Source organism: Rhinopithecus roxellana, chromosome 6 (genome assembly GCF_007565055.1).
Source record: "Rhinopithecus roxellana isolate Shanxi Qingling chromosome 6, ASM756505v1, whole genome shotgun sequence".
In the NCBI taxonomy this organism is placed as follows: Eukaryota; Metazoa; Chordata; class Mammalia; order Primates; family Cercopithecidae; genus Rhinopithecus; species Rhinopithecus roxellana.
Genome location: NC_044554.1, coordinates 106,971,523 through 106,999,035, shown reverse-complemented (window position 1 = coordinate 106,999,035; position 27,513 = coordinate 106,971,523). Strand labels below are relative to the sequence as shown.

Here is a 27,513-nt window from a genome sequence, read left to right as displayed (position 1 = left end):
AGACACATCCATCCACACACAGAGAAAGGAAAAGTCTTCCCCAACAGTAGAAAGCCAACTAGTACATGGAAAATTAACGGTGGGCTGGAAAATCACTACTTGCCAATCATCCTAATAATCAATTCAGGCGAGATTCATCCATGGATGCCGAAACTGGTGGTGGAAATCTAAGGAGTTTTGAGACGTGTACAAAGTGTCAGGGTATCTCCCCATGAGACACTGCATCAGTGGGACCACGGTAGTTCCACATGGTCAGAACTAGTGTTATGTGGGATGGTACAAACTGACGTCATGGGTGTCCCAAGGACACACATCACCCTGAGCTCCTCTAGCCAAGCACGAAAAAGCTGTGTCTGACTGTGACTGACCAAAACCTCAGACAAGCTCAGGCTCAAGAACATTCTACAAAGTAATTGGCCTGTGCCCTTCAAAAATGTCAAGGTCATGAAAGACGGAGGAATTCAGTCTTTGACATCCAGATCAAAGGATTTTAAAGAGACAAACCACTGAATGAGACACACGACCTGGGACATGGTTTTTCTTACAAAGGACATTATCAGACAATCCATGCCATCTCCCTCCATCTGCAGATTCGATAGCAGCTTTGTACCAGTGTGAACTCCCTGGTGACTGTGACCACAACAGCTATGTGGGGATGTTCTTGCTTTTAGGAAACGCACGCTGAACTGTTTAGGGATGGAGTACCATGTCTGCAACTTCCCCTCAGACGGTGAAAATACATGAACACCCAGAGAGAAGGAAGCCCACGTGGTACTGCAGAGGGTGCGCAGGATGCCTTTGAACTGCTTATGTAACTTCTCTGTAAGCCTGAAACTGTGTCAGAATAAAAGTTTTTTTAAAAAAAAGTCCATTCAGGTTGGGCGCAGTGGCTCACGCCTGTAATTCCAGCACTTTGGGAGGCCGAGGGGGCTGGACCACAATGTCAGGAGTTCAAGATCAGCCTGACCCAAGTGGTGAAACTCCGCCTCTACTGAAAATACAAAAATTAGCTAGGCATGGTGGCTCACACCTGTAATCCCAGCTACTTGGGAGGCTGAGACAGGAGAATCGCTTGAACCAGGGAGTCGGAGGTTGCAGTGAGCCGAGACGCACCACTGCACTCCAGCCTGGGCGACAGAGCGACTCTATCTCAAAAAAAAATATATATATATCTATCCAATAACTACATGAAATGACTTGTTCCACATGGGCAGATAAGACTTTCAGAAAGCAGAGGTTCTATTTTTTTCAGAAAGCTGAGCTGCATGCAGGTGACCCAGTGCCTCTGGTGTGTGGGTGGAGGTCCTCTTGGGAGGGTGTAGAAACAGGCCAGGGCAGAACCTTCCAGAGGCCGGCCCAGACACCTCTGGAGGCCTCCTACGCCTCCGGACTCCGGAACACCAGGATACAAGAGTCCTTTGGAAACACTGTTCTTTCATGCATCTTCACAAAACGTAAGATTTACTGATAATGTGTATGCTTTAGTCACAGAGGCAGGGTCTGGACCACATAGATTACTATCCAATAGAAATATAATGAGAACCACAAATAGGAACCACATATGTCATTTAAAATTCTCATTAGCCAGGTGTGGTGGGGTGCACCTGTAATTCCAGCTACTCAGGAGGCTGAGGCAGGAGAATCACTTGAACCCGGGAGGTGGAGGTTGTAGTGAGCTGAGATCGTGCCACTGCTTGGGTGACAGAAGAAGACCCTGTCTCAAAAGTAAAAAAAAAAAAAAAAAAAAAAAAAGAAAGAAAGAAAGAAAGAGAGAAAAATCCAGCAGCCACATTAAAAAGTAAAAAACAAACAAACAAAAACAAAAAAAATGCTGGGCATGGTGGCATGCACCTGTAGTCCCAGCTACTCAGAAGGCTAAGGCTGGAGGGTGAGAGGATTGCTTAAGCCTGGGAGATTGAGGTTGTAGTGAGCTATGATCACGTCACTGCACTTCCAACCTGGGCAACAGAGCAAGACCCTGTCTCTAAAAATTTAAAAAACAAAAAAGGTAAAATGTTACTTCAAAATGCAATCAACAACAAAATTATTGTTTTTTATTGAGATAAAAATATACATCAGTAATTTACCATCTTTATAATTTTAAATGCACAGTTCGGGGGTAATAAATACATTTATATACTTAAGTTTTCTTTTCATCCATACTAGCTCCCTGCTTTCCTGACTTCTGGTAGCCACCATGCCATACTCTGTCTTCATGAGATTCACTGTTTCAGCTGCTGTGAGTGAGAACATGTGGTATTTGTCTTTCTGTGCCTTATTTAATTTCACATAATGGCCTCTAGCTCCATCCGCACTGCTGCAAATGATAGGGCTTCATTCTTTTTTACACCTGAGTAATATCCCATTGTGTATATACCACGTTTTCCTTATCCGTTCATCCACTGATGGGCACTTAGGTTGACTCCATATCTTGGCTATTGTGAATAGTGCCACACTGAATGTAAGAGTGCAAATATCTCTTTGATGCATTTATTTTCATTCTTGTGGATATACCCAGTAGTGGAATTCCCAGATAATACGGTGGTTCTATTTTTAGTTTTTTGAGGAACCTCCATACTGTTTTCGTAATGGCTGTACTAATTTACATTCCCAGCAGCAGTGTATGAGGGCTCTCTGTCTTTTTGATATGAGCCAGTTTAACTGTGGTGAGGTGATGTCATGTTGTGGTTTTGACTTGCATTCCTGTGATTAGTGATGTGGAGCATTTATTCATATTCCTGTTGACCATGTGTATGTTTTCTTTTGAGAAATGTCTGTTCAGATCTTTTGCTCATTTTAAAATCGGATTATTTATTTTTTTGCTATTGAGTTATTTGAGCTCCTTATATATTCTGGTTATGAATCCCATGTCAGATAAATAATTTGCAAATATTTTTGTTTCCTTCGCTCTTCAGAAGCCTTTTAGCAAGATGTAATCTCAACTGTCTGCTTTGGCCTCCAGCCTTGTTCTTTTTGCTGAGGATTGCTTTGGCTATTCAGGATCTTTATTGATTCCATATACATATTAGGGCTTTTTTTATTTTTGTGAAGAATTTCATTGGTATTTTGATAAGGATCGCACTGACTCTGTAAATTGCTTTGGGCAGCACTGTCACTTTAATAATATGAATTCTTCCAATCCATGAGCATGCAATGTCTTCCCATTTTTTGTGTCCTCTTCTATTTATTTCATCAGAGTTCTAGTTTTCCTTGTATAGGTCTTTCACATCTTTGGTTAGATTGATTCCTAGGTATTTTACAGTTTTGTTGCTACTGTAAAGGAGACTGCTTCCTTGATTTCTTTTTCAGATTGTTTGCTGTTGGCATACATACATGCTACTTATCTTTGTATATCAATTTTGTATCCTGCAACTTTACTGAATTCATGTATCAGTTCTAACAGTTTTTTTTGGTGGAGTGTAGGTTTTTCTAGGAAAAGGTCATGCTGTCTGCAAACAAGGCTAATCTGACCTCTTCCAGTTTGGATGCTTTTTATTTCCTTCTCTTGCCTAACTGCCCTGGCCAGGACTTCCAGTACTTTATTGAATGAGAGTGGTAAAAGTGGGCACCGTTGTCTTGTTCCAGCCTTTAGAGGAAAGGCTTACAATTCTTTTCCACTCAGTATGATGTTAGCCATAGGTTTGTCTTAAACAGCCTTTTATTTATTATTAATATTTTGTGGTATGTTCCTTCTATGTCCATTTTGATGAGGGCTTTTATCATAAAGGGATGCTGACTGTTATCAAATGCTTTTTCAGCATCTACTGAAATGATATCCTTTTTGGTTTTGATTTTGTTAATGTGATGTCTCATATTTATTCATTTGCATATTTGGAACTATCTTTGCATCCCTGGGATGAATCCCATTTGATCATGGTGAATGGATCTTTTTAACGTCTTGTGGCATTTGGTTTGCTAGTATTTTGTTGAGGATTTTTCCATCTATGCTCATCAGGGATATTGGCCTGTAGTTTTCATTTTCTGTTGTGTCCTTGTCTGGTTTTGGCATCAGGGTAATGCTGGCCTTATAGAACGTTTCCAATTTTTTTTGATATTTTGGAAGCATCGGTATTAGTTCTTTGTTTGGTAGGATTCAGTAATGAGGCCATCAGGTCCTGGGCTTTTCTTGATGGAAGACTTTTTATTACAGCTTCAATCTAATTAATCATTATTGATTTACTGAAGTTTTCTATTTCTTCATGGTTCAATGTTGGTAGGTTGCATGTGTCCAATAATTTATCCATTTCTTCTAGGTTTTCCAATTTGTTGGCTTACAGCTGTTCATAATAGTCTCTAATGATTATTTGTATTTCTGAGGGTTCAGTTGTTGTATCTCCTTTTTGGTTTCTGATTTTATTTGGGTCTTCCCTCTTTTTTCTTAGTTATTCTAGCTAAAAATTTGTCAATTTTGCTTATCTTTCAAAACCCAACTTTTCATTTCATTGATCTTCTGTAATTTGTCTCAATTTATTTCTGCTCTGAACTTTACTATTTCTTTCCTTCCACTAATTTTGAGTTTGGTTTGTTCTTGCTCTTCTCCTTCCTTGAGATGCATTGTTATATTGCTTATTTGAAGTCTTTCCACTTTTTTGGATGTAGGCATTTATTACTATAAACTTCTCTCTTAGTACTGCTTTTGCCATATCCCATAGATTTTGATATGTTGCATTCCCATTTTCATTTGTTTCAATAAATTTTTAAATTTCCTTCTTAATTTCTTAATTGACCCACTGGACATTCAGGAAGATGTTTAATTTCCATGTGTTTGTGTATTTTCCAAGGTTCCTCCTGTTATTGATCTCTAGTTTTATTCCATAGTAATCATAAAAGATACTCAATATGATCTCTATTCTTCTGAATTTGTATGGACTTGTTTGGGGCCTAAGATATGGGGTATTCTGGATGATGTCTCATGTGCTAGTGTAAACAATGTGTATTCTGCAGCAGTTCAGAGGAATATTCTGTAAATGTTAGGCCTATTTGGTCTAGTGCAGGGGTACCCAACCTCCAGGCCATGGACCAGTACCAGACCACGGCCTGTTACAAACCAAGTCGCACAGCAAGAGGTGAGGAGCAGGCGAGTGAGCATTACCACCTGAGCTCCACCTCCTGTCAGATCAGCGGCAGCACTAGATTCACAGGAGCATGCATCCTATTGTGAACTGTGTATGTGAGGGATCTAGGCTGCAGTCTCCTTATGAGAATCTAATGCCTGATGATCTGAGGTGGAACAGTTTCATCCTGAAACCATCCCCCAAACCCCTGGTTCAGGGAAAAATTGTCTTCCACAAAAACCAGTCCCTGGTGCCAAAAATGTTGGGGACCACTAGTCTAGTGTGTAGTTTAACTCTGATGTTTCTTTGCTGATTTTCTGTCTGGGTAATCTGTCCATTACTGAGAGTGGGGTGCTGAAGTACCCTACTATTATTGCATTGCAGTCTATTTCTGTTTTAGATCTATTCATCTTTGCTTTCTATATCTGGGAGCTCTGGTGTTGGGTACATAGATACTTGTAACTGTTATATCCTCTTGCTGAATTGACCCCTATATCATTATATAGTAAACTGACCCATTATCATTATATATAGACCCCTCTTTGTCACTTTTTACAGTCTTTGATTCGTAGTCTAATTTATTCGATATGAGCATAGCCACTCTTGCTCTTCTTCAGTTTCTAGTTGTATGGAATATCTTTTTCCACCCTTTCACTTTTAGTGTGAGTGTGTCTTTATAGGTGAAGTGAGTTTCTTGAAGGCAGCATATAGCTGGGTCTTGTTTCTTTATCCATTCAGCCATTCTATGCCTTTTAATTGGAGAATTGAGACCATTTACATTCAGTGATATCATGGCTAAGTGAGAACATTCTACTGCCATTTTGTTGCTTGATTTCTGCTTAAGACTCCTCTCTTCCTTTGTTCCATTCTGCTTGTCTTCCTTCTTTCTGCTAGTATGTTCTAATTTGCTGCTTTTTGTTTTTAATGAAGCTATTACAGGTTTTTGTATTGTGCTTATTTACTTAATTATTGAGACGGGATCTCATTCTGTGACCTAGACTGAAGTGCAGTGGCAAGATCACAGCTCACTGCAGCTTTGACCTCTCAGGCTCAATCAATCAACCCTCCCTTGTCAGCCTCCCAAGTAGCTAGCTGGGACTACAGGTGGGCATGGGCACCGCTATACCCAGCTGACTGTTTTTTGTGTGTGTTTGTTTGGTTGGTTTTTTTTTTTTTTTTTTTTGCAGAGATGAGGTCTCACTATGTTGCCCAAGCTGGTCTCAAATTCCCAGACTCAAGCAATCTTCCCACCTCAGTCTCCCAAAGTGCTGGGATTATAGGCATAAGCCGGCACACCCAGCCCTAAAACAAGTTATTTTAAAGAGATAACAACTTATCTTAGAATACAAATAAAGAAATAAAAACAAAGGAAACACCAAACAAAAAATTCTACACTTTAACCCTCTCACATTTTGACTTTCAGTTGTCTCGATTTATATATTTTTAAATTATTTATATCTTAAGAAGTTGCTATAGCTATTATTGTTTTTAATAGGTCTTTTGGGCTTCATACTAGAGTTATGAGCATATTGTACAAATACAGTAATACAGTATTCTGGGTTTGTCCATGTATTTAATTATATGAAGGGGTTTTATACCTTGATAAGCTTTTTGTTTGTTTTTTTACATGTTAGTATTTTTTTTTTTCTTTCAGGTTGAAAAACTCCCTTTAGTGTTTTTTTTTTTTTTTTTTTTTTTTTTTTTTTTTTTTTTTTTTGAGACAGAGTTTCACTTTATTGCCCAGACTGGAATGCAGTGGCACAATCTCAGCTCACTGCAACCTCTGCCTCCCATGTTCAAACGATTCTCCTGCCTTAGCTTCCTGAGTAGCTGGGATTACAGGAGCCTGCCATCACATCTGGCTAATTTTTGTATTTTTAATAGAGACATATTTCATCAAGTTGGCCAGGCTGGTCTTGAACTCCTGACCTCAAGTGATCCACCCACTTTGACCTTCAAAGTGCTGTGATTACAGGCATGAGCCACCACGCCCAGCCTCCCTTTAGCATTTCTTGCAAGATGGGTCTGAGGATGGTGAATTCTCTCAGCTTTTGTATATCTGGGAAAGACTTTAACCCTCCCTCATATTTGAATGACAGTTTTGCTGGATACAGTATTCTTGGATGGCAGTGTTTTTCATTTAGCACTTTGAAAATGTCACTCTCCTCCCTCCTGGCCTGTATGGTTTCCATTGAGATGTCTGTTGCCAGATGAACCGGAACTCCTTTATATGTTATTTGCTTCTTATCTCTCACTGCTTTTAGGATCTTCTCTTTCTCCTTGACCTTTGATTATTCAATGCCTTGTGGTAATCCTATTTGGGTTGAATCTTTTTGATGTTCACTGACCTTCCTATACCTGGATATTAACCTCCCTATGAAGTTTTGGAAAGTTTTTTGTTATCATTTCTTGGAATACATTTTCTAACCCTTGCTAGCTCCCTATTGAATACCAATAATTCTTAGATTTGGTCTTTTGTGGTTATTATTTTCTCTGTCTTGTAGGTAGTCTTCATTCCTTTTTGTTCTTTTTTTCTCCTCTGATTGTATATTTCCTGTCTTTTTTCTTTTTAGAAACAGCATTCGCTCTGTCACCCAGGCTGGAGGGCAATGGCACAATCAGGGCTCACTGCAGCCTTGGCCTTCCAGGCTCAAGTGATCCTACTGCCTCAGCCTCCATTTGCCTCCACATGCCACCATTCTTGGCAAATTTTTAAATTTTCTTCTAGAGATAGGGTCTCCCTATGTTGCTCAGGCTGGCTCAAGAGATCCTCCTTCCTTGGCCTCCCAAATGCTGGGATTACAGGCCTGGGTCACCGCACTAGCCTTGATTGTGTATTTTCAAATAGCCTGTTTTGAGCTCACCAATTCATTCCTCTACTTAATCTACTCTGCTGCTGAGAGCCTATAATGAATTTCTTCAGTTCAGCAAATATGTTTCTCAGTTCCAAGATTTGTTTGATTTTGAAATTATTTCAATCTCTTTGTTAAATTTCTCTGATAAATTTCTGATTTGCTTTTCAGTGTTGTCTTGGAGATCACAGAGTTTCCTTAAAATTGCTCTTCTGAATTCTTAGAGAGCTCACAAATCACTGCTTCATTAGGTCAGTCACTGGATTTTTGTTTTGTCCTTTTGGGGACATCATGGTTCCCTGTTTGCTGCTGTTTCTTGTGGGTGTATGTCTGTGCCTATGCATTGCAGGATTAGTTATTTATTCCAGTTTTCTCTGTCCAGCTTGTTTTGGTTTTTATTGAATATATTTACTTAGCAAATCTTCACTGCTAGGTTGCTGCCTCCTTTTCAGCTATAGGTGTCACCTTAAGACGAGGTTCACCTTAGCTGTATTTAGTGATTGAGGGAAGCCTGTCCCAAATGAGGGAGGCCTCAAATGGTTTGTCCTGACAGTGTCAGGGTTCGTGTTCAGAAGACCTGTGGAACAAACCTTCTGGAGCATGGTATTGTGAGTGGCCAGTCTGATTGTGTGCCTCCTTTGGCTAAGGTGCAGAGTTTCCAGGGCTGGGGACAGTAGTCCCGCCTCCCAGCTTTGTTTCTGGGTGGCCTCAGGGCTATTTCTCCCTTTGGGCACTCGGGATGCTCTCCACGGTCCAAGGCAGGGACAGGGCACCCAAGAAAGTAGAGAAACTGGTTGTCCACCTCACTTTTACTTTCTCCAGATAGAAACCATGAGTTAAGGGGAGATTTTCCATGCACTTGGTGCCAGGCCAAATAAGGGGGAAGGGACATTGTGGATATGGAAGCTGAGTTCTCCTCCCATTTGCTTGGAGCTTTTCTACTCTCTGTGGCCCCAGGAACTGTGTTGTCTTCACACTTGAGCTCTAAGTTCTTACTGGTAAAGATCTTGGTACTATGTATTTGGTTTTAGTTTTTTATGGGATGAGAAGTCATAAAAAGCTCAAGAACTCTGGAAGTCGCCAACAACAAAATTGTTAATGAGACTTTTTTGTGTTTAGATGGAGTTTTGCTTCTGTTGCCCAGGCTGGAGTACAATGGCACTATCTCGGCTCACCACAACCTCCGCCTCCTGGGTTAAAGTGATTCTTCTGTCTCAGCCTCCCGAGTAGCTGGGATTACAGGCATGCGCCACCATGCCGGGCTAATTTTGTATTTTTAGTAGAGAGGGGTTTTGCCATGTTGGCCAGGATGGTTTCGAACCCCTACCTCAGGTGATCCACCTGCCTGGGATGCCCAAAGTGCTGGGATTACAGGCATGAGCCACCATGCCCAGATAACTTTGTAGTTTTAGTAGAGATGGGGCTTCTCCATGTTGGTCAGGCTGGTCTCGAACTCCCAACCTCAGGTGATCCACCTGCTTCAGCCTCCCAAAGCGCTGGGATTGCAGGCGTGAGCCACCATGCCTGGCCTAATGAGACACATTTTACATTCTTTTATTCACACTAATTCTTCAAAATTTGATGTGTATTTCACACCTCCAGCACATCCCAGCCTTGCCTGGCCACATTGTAGGCTCTCAACAACCACAGGGGGATATTACTTAGCAGCTAAATGCTGTCTTTGGAAATACAAAGATACATGAAATACCATCTCCACCCTCAACAACCTTACAGTTTATATGACTGACATATAAACATAATTTATAATGTTTTAAGTACTGTAAGAGTAGGGTGAATAAATAACAATCTTTCCCCTCAATCTCAAGTACGGGGAAATTTGTAAATACCAGTGAGAGAAGGAGATATCTGAGCTATAATTTAATGCCTTGACTATTGTATAACTCTTGTTAACTGTCACATTTAATCATGTATAAAGTTGTTTCATATTTTGCCTTCTGTCCTATCTTACCCCAACCAACCCATAAACTGACCTTGGAGTCTACAGGACAATTGTGACTAGGGTGAGCTGGGCTGACACCAGGCCCTGGAAGGAAAGAGAGCAAGCAGCTCACACCCGCACACCATTTCCTGCAGCATGAGTGCAGTGCGGGGACTGCTGCCCTCCCGATGGCCATCCCTGGACTTTCAGGTTAAAGAGTCTGAACATTAATTTCTATTGTGTTAAACAGTAAAAGAACACAGGCAAAAATTCTCACACTAAGAATTTCTTCACATTTTTGGCGGTAGCATAGGTTTTGGTATTTGATATTCTTCTGTTGAATTCTAACTTGTAATTGAACCAAGTATTACTTGAGAGTTTAATTTCTACATAGGTTTTGTTTTTAAACTTTGGTATTAATTTCATGTTTCTCCTTTCTAAACCACTGACACCCCATAAATGATCAATTAGTGGTCCAGTAAATGATCAACTTTTAAAATTTTCCAGTGGATCAACTGCAAGTGTTATGCTGCCCAAATAGGTAGAGTATCATTAAAAAGAATTGGTAAGCCTAGGCAACCCAGGGAGACCTCGTCTCTACAAAAAAATATATATTTTTTAATTAGCCAGGTGTAGTGGCATGCACCTGTGGTCCCAGCTACTTGGGAGGCTGAGGTGGGAGGGTCACTTGAGCCCAGGAGTTCAAGGATGTAGTGAGCTACGATCATACCACTGCACTCCAGCCTGGATGACAGAGCAAGAGCCTGTCTCAAAAAAAGAAAAACAGAATTGGTGCTTTAAAAAACAAACTTTCTTACCAAAAATATTGGTTCTCCAAATGGTGAAAAATCAATGACATTAACTTTTACTGGCCTTATACCACGTTGCTGAGGTTTGAATAGTTTGGGAGCCACTCTCAAATCTTGTCTTGTGCCATGGCTTATGAGACCCTGTGAAAAAGAAGTCCAAGAGTGACGAAGAAGTGCATTAGATACAAGATTGGATACAGTTACTGTTCCTCAAACTAAATTTAAACTTTATAAAAGCAAAGAGTAAGTTAATCCTAAATCAAGATATTTATCAGGTAACTCAGGAAAACAAGGAAAATGAGTAATAGAATTAAATTTAAAATACTACTCACCACGTCTGTGCCAACAATAAAGTGATTAGGATCTGAAGGCAGAAATTTAACATTCAGTGTTTGTGTAGTCCCCCAAAATTCATTACCTTTATGGGAAAGACTGAAAAAATAAAGTAACAAAGATGAACAGATGGACTGTTTTCAAACTTTAAAAATAAGATAGTATTAGCACTGATTTGCACTACAATACATCATTTGATGTATAACAGGCCATGTCACTTTCCTCTGGTTTAGCCACTCTTTGTTTCCATTTTTTTCTGCTACTACACTCTTGATAATTTGTTCAGATTTATCTTTCTGTTCACTAATTCTTTCTTCAGCTGTATCTAATCGGCTATGTAACCACTCACTTGGTTGTAAATTTCAGAGGTCACAGTTTCATTTCTAGAAATATCCTTTAGACTGTACAACTGTCTCAAGTTCTTAAGTGTGTGACTCCTACTTTTTGCACCAAGGTACACTGTTTCTTCATGCTTGTAGTTGTGAACTCATCTGCAGCAGACTGCTTCTCATGAGAATCCTGTGAGCCCCCACTTGCAAACTATATTTACCCACCAGGCGGTTTTGTGTCTACTTTAACTATGAACCCACTGAGGCCACTGGTCTAGAACTGTGATGTTAACATCTCAGCTTGTAGGTTCCCATACATATACTCAGTTTAGGATTTCAAGCTCTTCCAAGCTCCTCTGTCTTCTCTTGGCTGTGGTAAGGCTTTCTGAATTTCCCTATCACTGCAGGAGCAGTGAGTTTGAAAGTCCTGTGCAGGGGTCTCAGTTCTACCTCCTTGCCTCAGGCAAACCCAATGCATCACCTGTTTCTGCATAGGCTCAAGCCCCAGAGACAGCTCAGAAGGTCTGACATAGCCTGGGCTTCACACCCAGCCTCCAAGCCATCACACAGCCGCTCAAAAGCTTATGACACTAACTTTAAGCTCTCTCCTGTTTATGGGATTTAGAGATTTTCCTTTCCTTTTAAAAACTATACTTAGTTTTATTTTTTCCTTTATATGGCCTATGTATTTGTAACAGAGAGATGCCCACAATTGCTCCATCTGCCACACCCACATCATCAAAGTCAGCATGTGGCCGTGCTATCAGCCTCCTTTCCAATTTTCTCTTTCCGTCCACATTCAGGACTGCAAATGTCACCTCTTAGTTGATGACTCCCAAATCCTTGCTTCCATCTGGGGTTTCTGCTATGGAGGCCCCTGGTTCCTGGGGATCTCCACGGGCACCACAAGCTCAGCCTGTCCTCACTGGACCACATTGGGCTGCTCCCACCCCTCCCCACTCTTATTCTCACCTAGCAAGTGGTGCCCAGTCACCAACCAGACATGCTGGTGGAGCCAGAGGCCAACCTAGGCTCCTCCCTCCCACTGCTCCTATAATCGATGAGCTGCTGGTTTTTTTAAGTTCTACCCCTTTAGCCTCTATACCTGTGATTGCTGCCTTTGTTCAGATCCTGGTAGTTCACGTCAGTCACTCCAGAAGCCACCTAACGGCTCTCCCTGACTCCAGCCTCCCTTCCTCTGTTCCCAACTTACACCGCTACCACACTGAGCCATCTATATCACAGACAAGATGGACCACTCCTCGGCTCAACATCCTGCAATGGCTCGTGACCACCTTTACACTAATGTCCACACCCTTTAGCACAGCAGACAGACTTGTTAGGGCCTGCCTCACCTGTCTCCCTCAACATCAGACCCACTGACAGCTCCAAATGTGCCTCTGGGCACCCCTAGGTGCTGCTCCCTCTGACCATCTAACTCCATCTCAAAGGCCCAGCTCAGTCTTTGCCTCCTCAAGATGTCCCCATTGCACTCTATCCCCCAAGCTGCCTCCATCCTTTGGGCTCCCACAAGCCCTGTGCACATCCTGACACCACACTTCGTCCTCTGCACGATGACCCTGGTGGATGGGGCCCAGCTGCAGGGGTGGTGCAGGCAGAGCCGCGGGACCTGCTTCCCCGCAGGCAATGACCTCCCGGGCACACTCATGCTCAGTGACTGACGGGATATGAGGTGTAAAGGCCCAGCCACATGATTCTGGGAGGCCATTCTAGCTCAGAACTCCCAGGTCCTAGGGAGTCGGCTGTGGGGCCTGCCTCACAGCTCAGCTCCTCCTCTCAGCCCCATTCTGCCTGCTCCCCGCCCTTTCCCAGGCAGTGAGCCCAAGGAACTCCCCTGAGAAGTATCCTCACTCTGAACTCCACTGCAGAGCCGTCTTCCTGGGAAAGCAGGGAGCCCCTGCTGCAATCACATAGCGTTTACTCGTCTGCCTCCTTCTCGGAGCACCTTGAGGGAAGATGCTCCCCTCTAGTGCTACAAAGCCTGGCACAGAATAAGCTCAATACGGTTGGTTGAACAGAGTCTGAGGGAACATTTATTATGCGTGGATCTCAGGAAGACACTGCTAGGATTTTTTGGGTATCAAAAAACCCAAACGTCAGATACATTACACACTTTCCTTCAAAGAGTGTGTGTGCAGTTAAGTACATGAGAAGCTGATAGTTAAAGATAAATACAATGCACAGTATAAAGCGGTAAGTACCCTAGCAGAGATAAAAAGTCGTAAAGAAACTCAACAGGGGAACTGCAGAGGCTGCAGGGGTCAGGGGCTCGCTCAGGAACCATGTACGTTTGGCTCTGCAATACAGTAAATGACTTTTTAAAATATAACTCTCTTTCATAATTAGTTGTAATTACTAATTACAACTGTAGTTGATTTAAAGTCTCCAAGCGTGCATGAATTCATTAACACAACCCACAGGTTTTCTGATTAGGAAGAACCAGGCCCAAACATTTTTCAAGGGTAATTTACATGTTGATAGTTGACCCGAGTGCAGTAAACGATAAGAAAAGTTACTTTAAGAAATAAATTAACATAAAACATATAAATACCACAAACAATATTTGTACATTTGTGAAGAATTTTTATGTCTTATTAAGTTATGTGAGTAAAAGCAGAAATCTAAATCTCTGAATAAAACTTTTTATCAATGTTTCCGGTTCCTGAAACTTTAAGTTTGGGGCTGCATGAAAACTGAAAAATAGTTAAATAGGACCAATTTAAAAGACAGAAAATAACCTCTACTTAAAGACAAAACGTTAGCTCTACACCTGGAAGCTGCATCTACTACATTCACTCATTAATAATAGACTAACAAGGCCAGGTGTGGTGGCTCACACCTGTAATCCTAGCACTTTGGGAGGCTGAGGCACGTCAATCACCTGAGGTCAGGAGTTTGAGACCAGCCTGATCAGTACGATGAAACCCTGTCTCTACTAAAAATACAAAAATTAGCCGGGCATGGTGGCGGGCACCTGCTACTCAGCTACTCAGGAGGCTGAGGCAGGAGAATCGCTTGAACCAGGGAGGCAGAGGTTGCAGTGAGCCGAGATTGCACCACTGCACTCCAGCCGGGGCAACAAGAGCGAAACTCCGTCTCAAAAAAATAGAAAAATAAAAATAATAGACTAATAAAACAGTAAAAAAAAAAAAACAATGTGAGAAAATGGACGTCTTCATCGCAAAAGGTCACCATTTATCATATATGCAATTCCCCAGTGTTATTTTCCTTCTAGGTCTTTGTGAAATAGTGAAGCGTTTTCCCTCACATCTTACCTGTCACCCAACTGGATCAGAGCACTATGTACCAGCTTGACCCTCCCTCCAGGCATTAGACCTAAAAAAAAGATGAACCAAAATCAACGCACCTTTCAATAGAAGCTAAATCAAAATCTAGTTATAGTTGCCTGGAATCATTTTTCATTGCTTAAATATCTGTTATGAAATAATATCAAATGCAAATCAATACACAGCATCCCTTCCGTCCTCTGGGTGAGGTTCATGTATACTCCCTTAGGAGAAGAATCAAGAATTTGCAGTTCAAAGTCTTATGGGAAGAAAGATTGTAGAACCATGATCTGGGAGCCTTTATATCTTTAGATCTGATAAAATAAGGGCAGTAAGCAATCCGTACATGTGTATGAATGTATATACACTCAAGAAGCCTTAGATCACAGCAGCAAACGTTGTCCTGTGAATGCCTACCGAGGCTCCGACGCCTACAGGAAAGTTGCAGGACCTTTCCTTCCACCATCCCAGAGACTCAGAAATCTGCTGGTCTCCGGGCAGAACGTACAGGAGGCAGAGTGGCTCCTCAGCCAAGTGCGTCTGGCCTCACTCTCTGTTCCAGCAGGTTCTCCAGCTTCCTTCTCAAACAACACAGAGCCTTGGCTCTGAGGCCTGTTTTTCTTTTCCTTCCCTGAAAGCATTCATGGCTACAGCTCTGGCTCCTTGGCCATCCACTGGTTTTGCCTCCTGTGTCTGCTCCCAATATCACTTTCCCTCTAAAACTACCGCAAGGAGAAAAACTAGAAATCTATGGATGTTAAAACCCAAATTCTGGGTAAGGCATTGCCTAGAACTCTGGGGGCAGGTGAATTAAAAGCAGATAGAAACCTGCAGCTGGGCCGGGTCCCTGTAGCTGCTGCGTATCAGTCCCAACCACAGTGAAGAGGGGTCAACGCTGCCATTCACAAATGTGAAACTTCCCGGCACGCCCCCCACCTGGCATCTCGGCTCCCACACCACCGGCCGTGGGCAGCTTTTCTGGCCGGGTCCTCCCACTGGCCCCTACATGCCACAGCCCACAGGCAGCCTTTCTGGCCAGGTCCTTTCCAGCTGGGCCCCTACACACCACCACCCACGGGCAGACTTTCCGGGCAGGCCCTTTCCGGCTGGGCCCCTACACACCATTGCCCACGGGCAGCCTTTCTGGCTGGGCCCTCCCACTGGCCCCTATACGCCATCGCCCACGGGCAGCCTTTCTGGCTGGGCCCTCCCACTGGCCCCTATACGCCATCGCCCACGGGCAGCCTTTCTGGCTGGGCCCTCCCACTGGCCCCTACACACCATTGCCCACGGGCAGCCTTTCTGACCAGGCCCTCCCACTGGCCCCTACACACCATTGCCCACGGGCAGCCTTTCTGGCTGGGCCCTCCCACTGGCCCCTACACACCATTGCCCACGGGCAGCCTTTCTGGCTGGGCCCTCCCACTGGCCCCTACACACCACCACCCACGGGCAGACTTTCCGGGCAGGCCCTTTCCGGCTGGGCCCCTATACGCCATCGCCCACGGGCAGCCTTTCTGGCCGGGCCCTATTGCTGAGCCTCCGCTCCAGGAAGTCCACCACCAGTCGCCCTCTCCCGGACTGGGGTCTTCGCCTAGGTCTCCTAGCACCTAGGACTGGACCTTGCTTAAGCAGAGAACATTTCATAAAAAGATGCTGGCAGCCTCCTTCTGAGACTTCAGCTCTCCAACAGCCACCCATCCAATGCCTACACAAAGAGCTGGCAGCCACCGTGAACAATGGGCTGGTCTAAACATCCTCCCTTCCTAAAGGCAAGGCTGGAACATGGTAGCAATTTTGGTAAGTGGTTCAGTGAAGAAAGGATGTTTCTATACAGCAATATTTTTAAATGAAATACTCACCACCCCAGGATATTCTTTATATGACTATCATGTACTACAAAACATTTGTATGCAAATACTTTTTATGCAAAATGATTTTGTCTCTATAGCCAGATTATCACCTATGGACAGAAATGATCTCCTCAGTACCATCCGTAATTGTTTGACAAATACCTTGATCACGTAACATGTTAATGGTACAACCAGCCTCAAGGCGAACTCTCAAGGTCACAAGAGTTCTGGGTATTTGGGGCAGAACCCTGGGTGTGAAGAGGGGGCTGGTGCTGAGACCGACTGTGTGGGTCTCACCCCATCACTAACCCACCCCATGACCTGCGTACATTGAGGAGGCACCAGGACCCCTGCCAGGCTCCCCAGCTCTGATGCTCTGGGATTCTAGGGGCAGCCTGGAGTGGGCAACACAGAGCAGAGAGGGTGCCGCATGAAGAACACATTGAGAAACATGGTGATTCCACCTCTAAAGCATTTACCAGTGAAATGAACGCCACGACTGTCTTATTTTTACTGAAGTCAGAATCAAGAGTCAGTTTGTAAGGGCCACCACAGACGTGTGAATACAGAGCACACAGCATTTGCTCCAAGGCCCAAAGCGCCCTCTTCCCTAATCTCAAGAGGTTAGGAACAAAGCTGGTCTCATTCGTATTATTTTTTTGCCAGATCTACACAGGAAAACACCCCTGACACAAGCAAGGTGGAAGGGGGGCTCGTCATTACAAACTGGGTGGTGGGAGGCCAATGAGGTGAGAAGGAAGTTGAGATCAAAACATGGGCTAATCCCAACCACAGAACACACAGGACTGAATTACTCCGTCACTTCTGAGCCCTTTGTGGAACTGAAGATCGTACTCCATAGCATCAAGAGCAGCCAACTGTGAGGGGTGGTGTTAGCTTTGCTTCAAGTCGCTTCTGCTCTGCCCAGACCCGGGGACCTTTGCCATCCTGGGATCAAGTCTAAGGGCCCTCAGGGGCAGCATCCAGTGTTCCTGATACGCCCTGGGGTTGTAAATCCAAAACTGAAAGGAAGAAGCCCCAAAATGAACGTGCATTGAAAGACTCGGACGCTTGAAATACGTAGGAAACAGCTGCAGAACACAGCTGTCCTTGACTTGTCTGCCAGAACTGAATGGTACTCAGTTGTAAACAGAACTCATTAAACCCTACTAAAATCAGAACATTCACTCAGAGGCTGGACGTGGTGGTGCACACCTGTAATCCCAGCACTTTGGGAGGCCAAGGGGGGTGGATCACCTGAAGTCAGGAGTTTGAGACCAGCCTGACCAACATGGTGAAACCCTGTCTCTACTAAAAGTACAAATATTAGCTGGGCCTGGTGGTGCACACCTGTAGTCCCAGCTACTTGGGAGGTTGAGGCAGGAGAACTGCTTGAACCCAGGAGGCAGAGGTTGCAGTGAGCCAAGATCACACCACTGTACCAGTCTGGGCGACAGAGCAAGACTCTGTCTCAAAAAAAAAAAAAATCATTCAGAATATCATTTGATTATTCTAGTTAATTGCGACACTTGTTCAACAGCTGATAAGGTTATATGACATACAACGTTAATTTTCATTTTCAGGTAGTAATTTATATCTTTCAAAGCAGTTATTGGTATTTTTTTAAAAAAAAAAAAACAGAAACAAGGTCTCATTCCATCACGCAGGCTGGAGTGCAGTGGCAAGATCATGGCTCACTGCAGCCTCAAACTCCTAGGCTCAAGCAATCCTCCCACTTTAGCCTACCAAGCAGCTGGGACTACAGGTGTGCACCACCACACCCAGCCAATTTTTGAATTTTTTGGTAGAGACGGAGTCTTGCTATGTAGCCCAGGCTGGTCTCAAACTCCTGGGCTCAAGTGATCCTCCTGCCTCAGCCTCTCCCAGCAGGCGTGAGCCACTGCGCCTGGCCACACTTATCAGTGCCTTTAATCTCTATTCATTTTAGAAAACACTAAAATTCATTTTTTTACTTAATAGTTACCTAAATCACTTACTGAACCTGCGATGTCTGCCTTTGGTAATTCAACAACCACCTAAAAATAGAATATTGAAAATGAATATTGATACATTTTATAATTATGACACAACCTAAGCAAAGCGTAGCTCTAATTAAGATGCAGTGCTACATTAGGAACTACAACATAACTGCTCCAGAAAAAGGCACTGATCTTTCGCCTCAGAACTAATGCTCTACAAGCTGACTCCTTTGCTTTGATCTCCTCGTGTTCTCTTCACTTGGTGACTTAATCAACAGTCTTGGCACATCCTCCAGGACAAGCCGATCCAGCGTGACCTTGGCCCTAACATTTTGTTCCCCGCCCACTCGCATTCCACGTTCCCAAAGCCCTGTGTGAGATTCCTATTTCGCTGTCATGAAAGGGTCCAAACCTGCCATGTGTGACCTTCCGCATCCCTTCTGCTCAGGACCAGTAAGCCGTCTTGCTCTCCATTTCCCACCATAGCTAACTGGGCCTTGCCCCCTGCGCCATTCAGGCGCCACCTCCACCCAGACCACCTCACTCAGGCCCCGCGTGTGCCCGGCCCGGGCCACTACTCACCCACACATTGAGAACCCCACTCTCATCCAAGGAAGCGATGTGGAAGGACAAACCTGACATTTCTGATGAAAACAGAAACAAAAAGAGAGAAGCGGCTTTACGTAAGGAAACCACATTTCACAACTAGTGATTAAGGATTTTACGAAAGTGAAGAATCACATACCTTCCTGAGTCGAAAAGGGCGAAAGCACAAAGCTCTGCTTTTTGTGGACGGATGCTGAGATAGGTTCTACTGCTTGAAGAGGGCTCTGGTGGTTTACTGAGGTAAGGATTCCATCTGGAGTTCAAAAGCCCACAGCACCCACGTGTAAGTCATAAATTGCAGGAATGCAGCTGGCATCACACATGGATAAACATGAGGTGCTTCTGGGCCTCACAGATCTGACTCTCTCCACACATCTTCCCAAAACACCCCAGGACCAACATGGACCACACACGACTGACACAGGACCACAACTTTCACATTCCTAGGACACAGGGGCCCCAGCCCCCGCTCTCCAGTAAGAAAGCGTCAGTTCCCACAGAGCTCACTGGCCCTGTGGGTCTATGGGTCTGGAGGGCAGGAAGAAAGCTAAAGCCCACCACCCAAAGACAGCATGCCACACAGCCCGAAAGAAAACTCAGACAGAGAAAGTCTCTGTGAGGCCAGATCCTGGGAGTCACTCAAGCAACTGAGGGGAAGGAGCTGGGAGGCAGAGGAGGTCAGAGCAGCATGGCTGATGGGAAGGGGAATGTGACCAGGAAAGGGAGGTGACCTCCGCACACACCAGACAACTGCCAGAAGAGGGAAATCCAGGCGTTTGCAAAACCAAAGGAACAGCAAACCCACCCCACCTACCACCTTGAGGCAGAAGCCCACTAAAAAGATACCTGTCACGAATCAATAAAGCAAAGCTCACTGACTTAAACTATCCATCTACAGAATGCCATGAGCAGAAAAAAGCCAAACTCCATCAGAAGCTACTATAAGAAGAAAACAGAAAAAAAAGTAATCAAAGCATTTCAGCTGATGAAAATTCTCCCTCCTAAAAACAAGCACAAGGCAAAAGACACAAACTCAACGTTCCAAATGGAATCACACATCCTCAAAGGGCATCTGGAAACATATCAAAACAACGAACAAGAAAAAAACACCGGGAATCAGAAATCAAGAACAGAATTGGACCCAAGAAAGCAAGAAATGAAATGAGAATTGGGATTGAACTCAGGAAAAAAACTGAAGAAAAAGACAAAATCATCTCAGAAATTAAGAAGAAATTACAGGGTGTTTAAGGGAAAGGACCCAGATGAAGCGCTGATGGCTTGACTGAGGAAAGGGCTGGTCTCTCGGGCGAGAATTTGGTTCCTCTGACTCATGGTCTGAATCAGAAGTTCCACAGCTCCTCACTACTGAGAGTTTATTTAAAACTTTGTAGGTTTTATTGATAATATTTCAAAGACAAGGCCAGGCGCGGTGGTTTATGCCAGTAATCCCAGCACTTTGGGAGTTCAAGACCAGCCTGACCAACATGGAGAAACCCTGTCTCTACTAAAAATAAAGAAATTAGCCAGGCATTGGTGGTGGGCACCTGTAATTCCAGATACTCAGGAGGCTGAGGCAGGAGAATCGCTTGAACCCAGGAGGCAGAAATTGCAGTGAGCTAAGATCACACCACTGTATTCCAGCCTGGGCTACAGAGCCAGACCCATCTCAAAAAAAAAAGAAGGATGCATTTTAATGGAATAATTTATTTGCATGTACAGTCTAGAGGTTTACCGTTTTTGAAAATGGTGCTGCATGCAAAAACTTTTTAGTAATAGCAGCAGCAGTAAGAAAAGGCGAAGATTATTTATTTAAAAGGTATCTTTTAAAATAGCATTGCAACCCCTAAGTTACCTATAAATTCAAACAGTCTTAACAGTGTAATATTGCCCCACACAGAGGGGCACAATTCATGATTGGGGAATTTAAAAAGTGCCTCTCTTATGTACAATGTACAGATACACATGTCAAACACAGACAGACACGCAACATATCTATGATAAGAAAGCCACACAGAGGGGTGATGAGCTCGGCCTACACCTTCAGTTCACAGCACCCCAGCCCCTATGGGAAGAGGTGGTGCAGGGCGTGGCGTGGGGTCCGAGGGCAGGCCCCGCCATGTGGTCAGCATGACCTCAGACGAATGCTGCATCTTCCCGTGGAGCTGGGACTCAGGGCTATCAGGGGAATTAAATGAGACGATGTACGCTATGCACTAGGGCGAGTCCCAGAACACAGGAAACACTTAGGCCGGGTGCCTGCTGTGGTGTCTGGGCACGGCGGGGTATGAACGTCTACCCGAGTCAAGCCGAGGCTCAGGGAGGCCCAGTTGTGCTGGTTCCTGGCAGCACTCAGGGTGACTGGCTTTGCTGGTGTGACTGTGAGTTACCTCTGCCCTGGAGAACACACGTGCCAAGATGCCTCAAGCTACTTTAACACTAAAGGTAATGTCATTGAGGATTTCTTGGAATCCACAAATTTAATAAGAAAGGAAATTTGAGTCATTCTTGGCCACTGCATAATCATGACTGGAATTGATTTTTGTTTTTTATATTTATCAAATGCCTCTTTTGCCCATGAGTCAGACCCCAACGTCTGGGACAATGTGAGTAAGTAAATGCAAATCCATGTAAAGCTTTGTTCCTCAAATCTGTGTGGCTTGTTTAGAAGACACACGATTGGCAGGTGGATGACACTGACCGGTGGAAAATGTGGCCGTCCGGAATGTCCAGACACCATCGCTCAGCTTCATAGAGTGATGCCACCTTGAGTCTTCTCTCAAATCCCAGACCACGACTGAGCCGTGCGCTGTTCCGGCAAACAGTAAAAATGCTTTGCAAGGGCTCAAGCAGCAACACGTGACCTAAAAGACAAATGCACAGAAAGCCAATGACTGAAGAATATGAGAAGCACGCTCACAGAAGCTGCATTTACTGAGTGAGGTGTCTGACCATGTTTCACTTTGCACGGGAGTCACGTGCAGGACACGGTAAGCAGAACATGAACTCCTGCTCAGAAATAAAAGGTGGCTTGTCAGGTTCCTGAAATGGAAAACAGGGATGAGAAACCAACCCCATAGGCTTGTTATAATCACAAATGCAAGGTGCTGACACTCATCTGGTCACACAAAGCCTGCCAGGAGCCCGTCCACTCAACTCAATCAGCTGAACTTCCTGCGCCATTTTATTTATATCTTGCATTACAAAAGTTACAATTTCAACAGTTTCGCTACAGTTTTTGTGGAAATCAATGGTTTTGAGGCCAGGGAATACATAACTAGGAAAATACAAATGCACATTTTCCCAAACACAGAGAGGCAGCCCCGACCCCTCACCGCACAGACCTCAAGCCTCAGTGCCAGCCTCCTACGTGGTGAATGGGAAGCCTCCGGAAGGACTCTGAGCGACAGCACACTTCAACACAGTCTAAGAAACCTCAACGCAGTCTCAGAAACCTCTGAAACATGCAGGACCGAAACAGCGCAAGACAGAAAAACAGGCATCCAGGGCCCCAGAGCTGTGCCCAGCGCGGCCAGTATTTTCATTCAGCCTATAACTACCTCCATTTCCTGATTCTCAGCTGACCTAAAGGCGTGCTCTGTGAAAATTCTCGTTTGCTCAGTTTGAACTACGAATCTCCAGAGTCAAAATAAGCACACTCACGCGTCTCGCTGTACCTACAGCACAGCTGAAGCCAGCGGTGAGAGACAGAGAATGGCCCATAAGTTCCTACCCACCTCCTGTCCCTGCGCCTCTCCCCATGCCTCTACCCGCCTGCACCTTTACGCTCTGTCCACCGCCCATCCTCCCATCAAATGCACGACTCTCCTCCTGAGCTGTACCTGGGACTCACATATCAGAACCTTCTGCGGCCCTGAAGGCTGCCAAATATCCCACACACAGAGGACGTATTTGCTGTCCAGCAGGGGCGCAAAGGCCTTCTCGGGTAAGTCGTGAACGGAGACCACCATCTGCCTCTGAACTCGGGAGGCGTGCAAGGAGGATACTTTTCGATCTAGGGAGAAGAAAAATACGTTCACATTTTAGTGAGCTAAATTAACACACTTCCGAATACTCAAAAAAAAAAAATTCAGCTTCACGAAGAAACAACCACGGTCCTTTCAAAACAAACATACACGAAACATAGGTTTTGATGAATGACCACAGCCTATGCCCGAACACTGTGTCCAAGCTGACCTCACAGTCTGGCTAAAACGTGGTAGCATGCAGCCGAAGACACCTGTGGCTCCACTAACGACTCACACAGAAACCAGCTGCCCACCACATGCCAGGAGTCAGGATCTCAGAGCTGGGAGGCACTGGAGTGAGCCTGGCCACCCCTCTGCTTCAGAACATTGCTAATACACCAGCTGCAGGGGTTTTAGCACTGGAACACCACGTGGCACACTGCTCTCCTCAAAGGCTGCGTGGGACTGAGCACCGTTCCAGACGCTGCTCCACCTGGCGAGGGACTGCACTCCAAGGCATTACTGTTGCCACTGCTGGCCATGCCAGCGCCTCCCACACATCAGCAGAAGATGGAGATGGAGTTCATGAAACAGAAGGATGGGAAGTCCACGACTGGCGACAACTTCAGTCAAAGAACTGGACCGCGCCACTGGCAGGCGCCAAGTCAATGTGGAAAGCAGTACCCGGCCAACCCCGGCCACACGCACACGCCACAAACCTCTCAGCCCCACACTTCACATCCTGCTACCCACACCATCCACACCTGGGTCACAACGTCCCCTCTGATTCCAGGGAACCCTTTCTACCTCATCACAATCGCTCATAGCTGCAGCCTTCTGGGGCCACTTCCACCAGCAAGCGTCAGGTCTTCTTCCAGGTGCCGAATTTAACAGATGTTTTTAGTGGGATGAGGTTCTCGAGTGCTGTGACCTGACCCCGTTTTCTCCTAAGCCCTCTGGTTTTTGTTGGCAATCTTTCACAGGGTAGAGGCTTTTAGGAACGTGTATCTCCTGTTACAGCAGAACTATGATGGCAACCAAGGCCTGACCCATCGCTGCCCCAACCTCACCTCCCGCTGGCCACCGTGGTCTCCTCGCTTCTCCCCAAGGCACAGGTGTGCCCACCCCTCAGGCCTGTGTGCATGTGGCCCCTCCTCCAGAAGTTCCCATCTCCTTGTGGCCCCTCTCTCATCTCTGTCCGGTTTTCACTCACAGTGAGGCCTCCTCTATCAGAACTGTCTTTATTTTTCTCCTTAGAACTTAACCCTCTCGGATAGACTGTATGTTGACCTGTTTAGCCAGTGCAGAGTCTCCTTGACCCGCCGAAACACAAGTTCAGGAGGGCGGAGTTGCCGTCATCCCACTCACTGCTGAACTGCAGCTCCCTGACAGTGTCCAGGGCATGGCACCCCCTATGGAACACTCGCCAGATGAACGACCCGCTGGCTGCGTCATTCTGCCGCGTGTTTTAATAGTGATGAGGATGACCCGCTGGCTGCGTCATTCTGCCGCGTGTTTTAATAGTGACTGCGTCATTCTGCCGCGTGTTTTAATAGTGATGAGGACGACCCGCTGGCTGCGTCATTCTGCTGCGTGTTTTAATAGTGATGAGGATGACCCGCTGGCTGCGTCATTCTGCTGCGTTTTAATAGTGATGAGGACGACCCGCTGGCTGCGTCATTCTGCTGCGTGTTTTAATAGTGATGAGGGTACTGGGTGGACCTTAGGAAGGCTGAAGGATCTCTACATCTGATCACAGAACAGAATCTAATGTGAGTCAAATCCTGGATTTGCAGGGTGAGACAACCCGCACATTCCGTCTCGTGCTTCTCTTGGAGTCTCATGTTCCTTCTGCTGTCTCAATATTCATTTTACCAAAACACAAAAATAAGCAAACAAGACCCTCTGCTCCTTGAACATGTGGGAAGTGCAGTACACACACTTCACATGTTCCCCAATGGAGGCTGCCATCAGGGAGGCTGTGTGCTGCAGTACTAACACACACTTCATGTGTTCCCGACAGAAGTCACGCACTGTGGTATGCACGCATACTTCACGTGTTCCCCGACAGAAGCCTGGCGCTACCGTACGCACACACACTTCACGTGTTCCCGATGGAGGCCACGTGCTGCAGCACACATACACACTTCACGTGTTCCTGATGAAGGCCGCGCTGTGGTACACACACACACACACACACTTCACGTGTTCCCCAACAGAGGCTGTGCACTGTGGTATGCACACACACTTCATGTGTTCTCCAACAAAGGCCGCATGCTGCGGTACACACATGCACATCATGTGTTCTCCAACGGAGGCTGCAGCGCTGTAGTACACACACACTTTATGTGTTCTCCAACGGAGGCCATGGCGCCATTGCCGCTCTCATGCACCTGCTGTCACTGTTCAGCGTCAGTTCTCTGGGGGCCGCATACACTCGGTTCCCTTCTTGGTGTGTGCTGGGTATGGGAGTGTGGATGCCAATGTGTTGAATTACACAGGTACAGAGATTTATTATTTTTCTAACAGGAAAAAAAACCCTCTCAAAGAATGTGAAGACTTGCTAAATTAACAATGCCATTTTTGTTAAACTGAAATCTCTGCATAGCAGGCAGGATGGAAGAAATGCCTAGAACAGTGGCACCAACTGCTCTGGCCTCACACATGCCCTGAAGCACGTTTGCCCTGCAGCACCCCTGCACTTGCTGCCAAGCGGATGGCCACACATACCGCCCCTGCCGGTTCTCCACAAAAACCGGGACCATGGCTGCTCTCTGGTACCCAACAGCCACTTTTTCAGAGATAAAGAGGTTACTAGCTCAAGAAATTTAAATTTGGTCTTGCAAATGCAGTTTGTCTGAACTGATTAAACAGTTACCTGCAACAGCACTTTCTGTTTGAGATCCTGGGCTTTGCTTCCCGTTTTATGTTCCATAACCGCGGATCAACCTAAAAATCTAATTCTATCTACACTAAATGTTAAGCATCTTACTCGTATCTATGTCTAAACTATTAACACAGTTTTGACCTGAACACTCTCTCATGCTCGTCCAACTATTTCTTCTACTCTATCTCAAGAAAAGAAAAGAAACTGAATAACTGGAAGAGAAAAGAAAATAGGATTTCAAACACATAGAAAATCTCAGTTCCCATTCATTTAAACAATCTCACTTGTTTAAATTACTGTGGATCCCTCTTCTATTCATCTTCTTAAAATCCTTAATCACAAATTTAACATACACACTTAAGGGGGAAAAACTAACCACTCACTTTTGAGTTCTGCAGAAACTCAGTCTTTCTCAATTTTATGTACAGTAAACCCCATCACATTAAAATAAAATGTAATACTACAAATTATTATTTCAACATGAATGTTTAGTCACTAGATTTAAAACCATATTTGAGAACAGCCTCTTACTTTGAAGGAATGGCAGGCTGGTGTTCAGCTGAGATGAGCTGTCACTAAAATACAGGGCCCTCTCTTGAGCCCTAAGATTCCAGCTGGGTTCAGCTGCCAAGCGATCCTCTTCCAGCAAAACAGCCATCACCTGTCAGACATAAGTGAGTAGTCTTTAATAAAAACTTTACAAAGGATTATCTTTTCCCAAAAAAAAAAATTACCTTTTCATCTTATCCATAGCTGCAAATAACTGCTTAGATCCACGACACTATCATAACTACAAGAAAAATGATATGGCCTTTTATGCACAATACTGAAAACAAATACAATAAGATTAACTAAAACAAACTCCACAAGAGAACCATCATTTTCCCTGAATGTTGTTTTTCATGCCACACACACTGCTAAAAATCACAGTAGGAGAAAGGGCTGTATATCCAGCATTTATAAATGAACAAAGCAGTGTAAAGAACAGTCATGCACCCACCCAGTCTCTCTCACCGGGTTTCGGTAAAAAGCCAGAGTGAGTGGTAAAACACTGTCTTCGTTCCAGGAGCATCCTTAGGATTTGACGGGGCAGAGAGAGATTGGGAGACACAACAGGATTGATGGAAAAAGAACTAGAAATGTTCCTGAGAACTAACAGAAGGAAAGTGAGGAAGGCAGAGAGTTCAGTGAGAAGCGACAGGATTTGTGTGAGGAAGAGGGGGCTGCGTAGTAAAAACAGGCCAGGAAGTGTTCAGTGGGAACTAACGTGACCCAAACACTCATGGTCAGGACGGCCGGGAATACTGAGTGAGAACTGACAGAATATGGGAGAGCGGGAGATAGGAAATGCTGAGTGAGAGCTGACTGTGTGAGAGTGAGGAAGGCAGAAACAGACAGGGAAAGCCAACGTATGGTAGTGAGGAAGGCAGAGAATGTTTCATGTGAACTGACAGAACAGGAGGGCGGGAGGCAGGAAACACTGAGTGAGAATTGATAGGATTCGTGTCAGAAAGGGAATGTGTAGTGAGGACTGACAAGATGGGTGGGAAGAAGGAAGAAAATGTTAATGAGAACTGACGGGAAGAGAGTATGGAAGGC

General features: G+C 44.9%; 1 protein-coding gene across 6 annotated transcripts in view; it reads right to left on the bottom strand.

Annotated features, from left to right (window-relative positions):
- Positions 1-27,513, bottom strand: part of WDR60 (WD repeat domain 60) — a 132,202-nt gene that overhangs the window by 6,715 nt on the left and 97,974 nt on the right. For 5 of the 6 annotated variants that reach the window (XM_030933223.1, XM_010375367.2, XM_030933224.1 and 2 more), the window contains 9 exons: positions 26,446-26,575; positions 22,902-23,074; positions 21,761-21,923; positions 19,202-19,315; positions 19,039-19,100; positions 18,462-18,513; positions 14,613-14,673; positions 10,987-11,086; positions 10,664-10,795 (listed from right to left, as the gene is read on the bottom strand). In XM_030933223.1, the coding sequence (XP_030789083.1) occupies positions 10,664-10,795; positions 10,987-11,086; positions 14,613-14,673; positions 18,462-18,513; positions 19,039-19,100; positions 19,202-19,315; positions 21,761-21,923; positions 22,902-23,074; positions 26,446-26,575 (987 nt within the window). Of the gene's footprint in view, positions 1-10,663; positions 10,796-10,986; positions 11,087-14,612; positions 14,674-18,461; positions 18,514-19,038; positions 19,101-19,201; positions 19,316-21,760; positions 21,924-22,901; positions 23,075-26,445; positions 26,576-27,513 lie in introns of those variants that run through there. The other variant, XR_004058104.1, reaches the window with a different exon arrangement.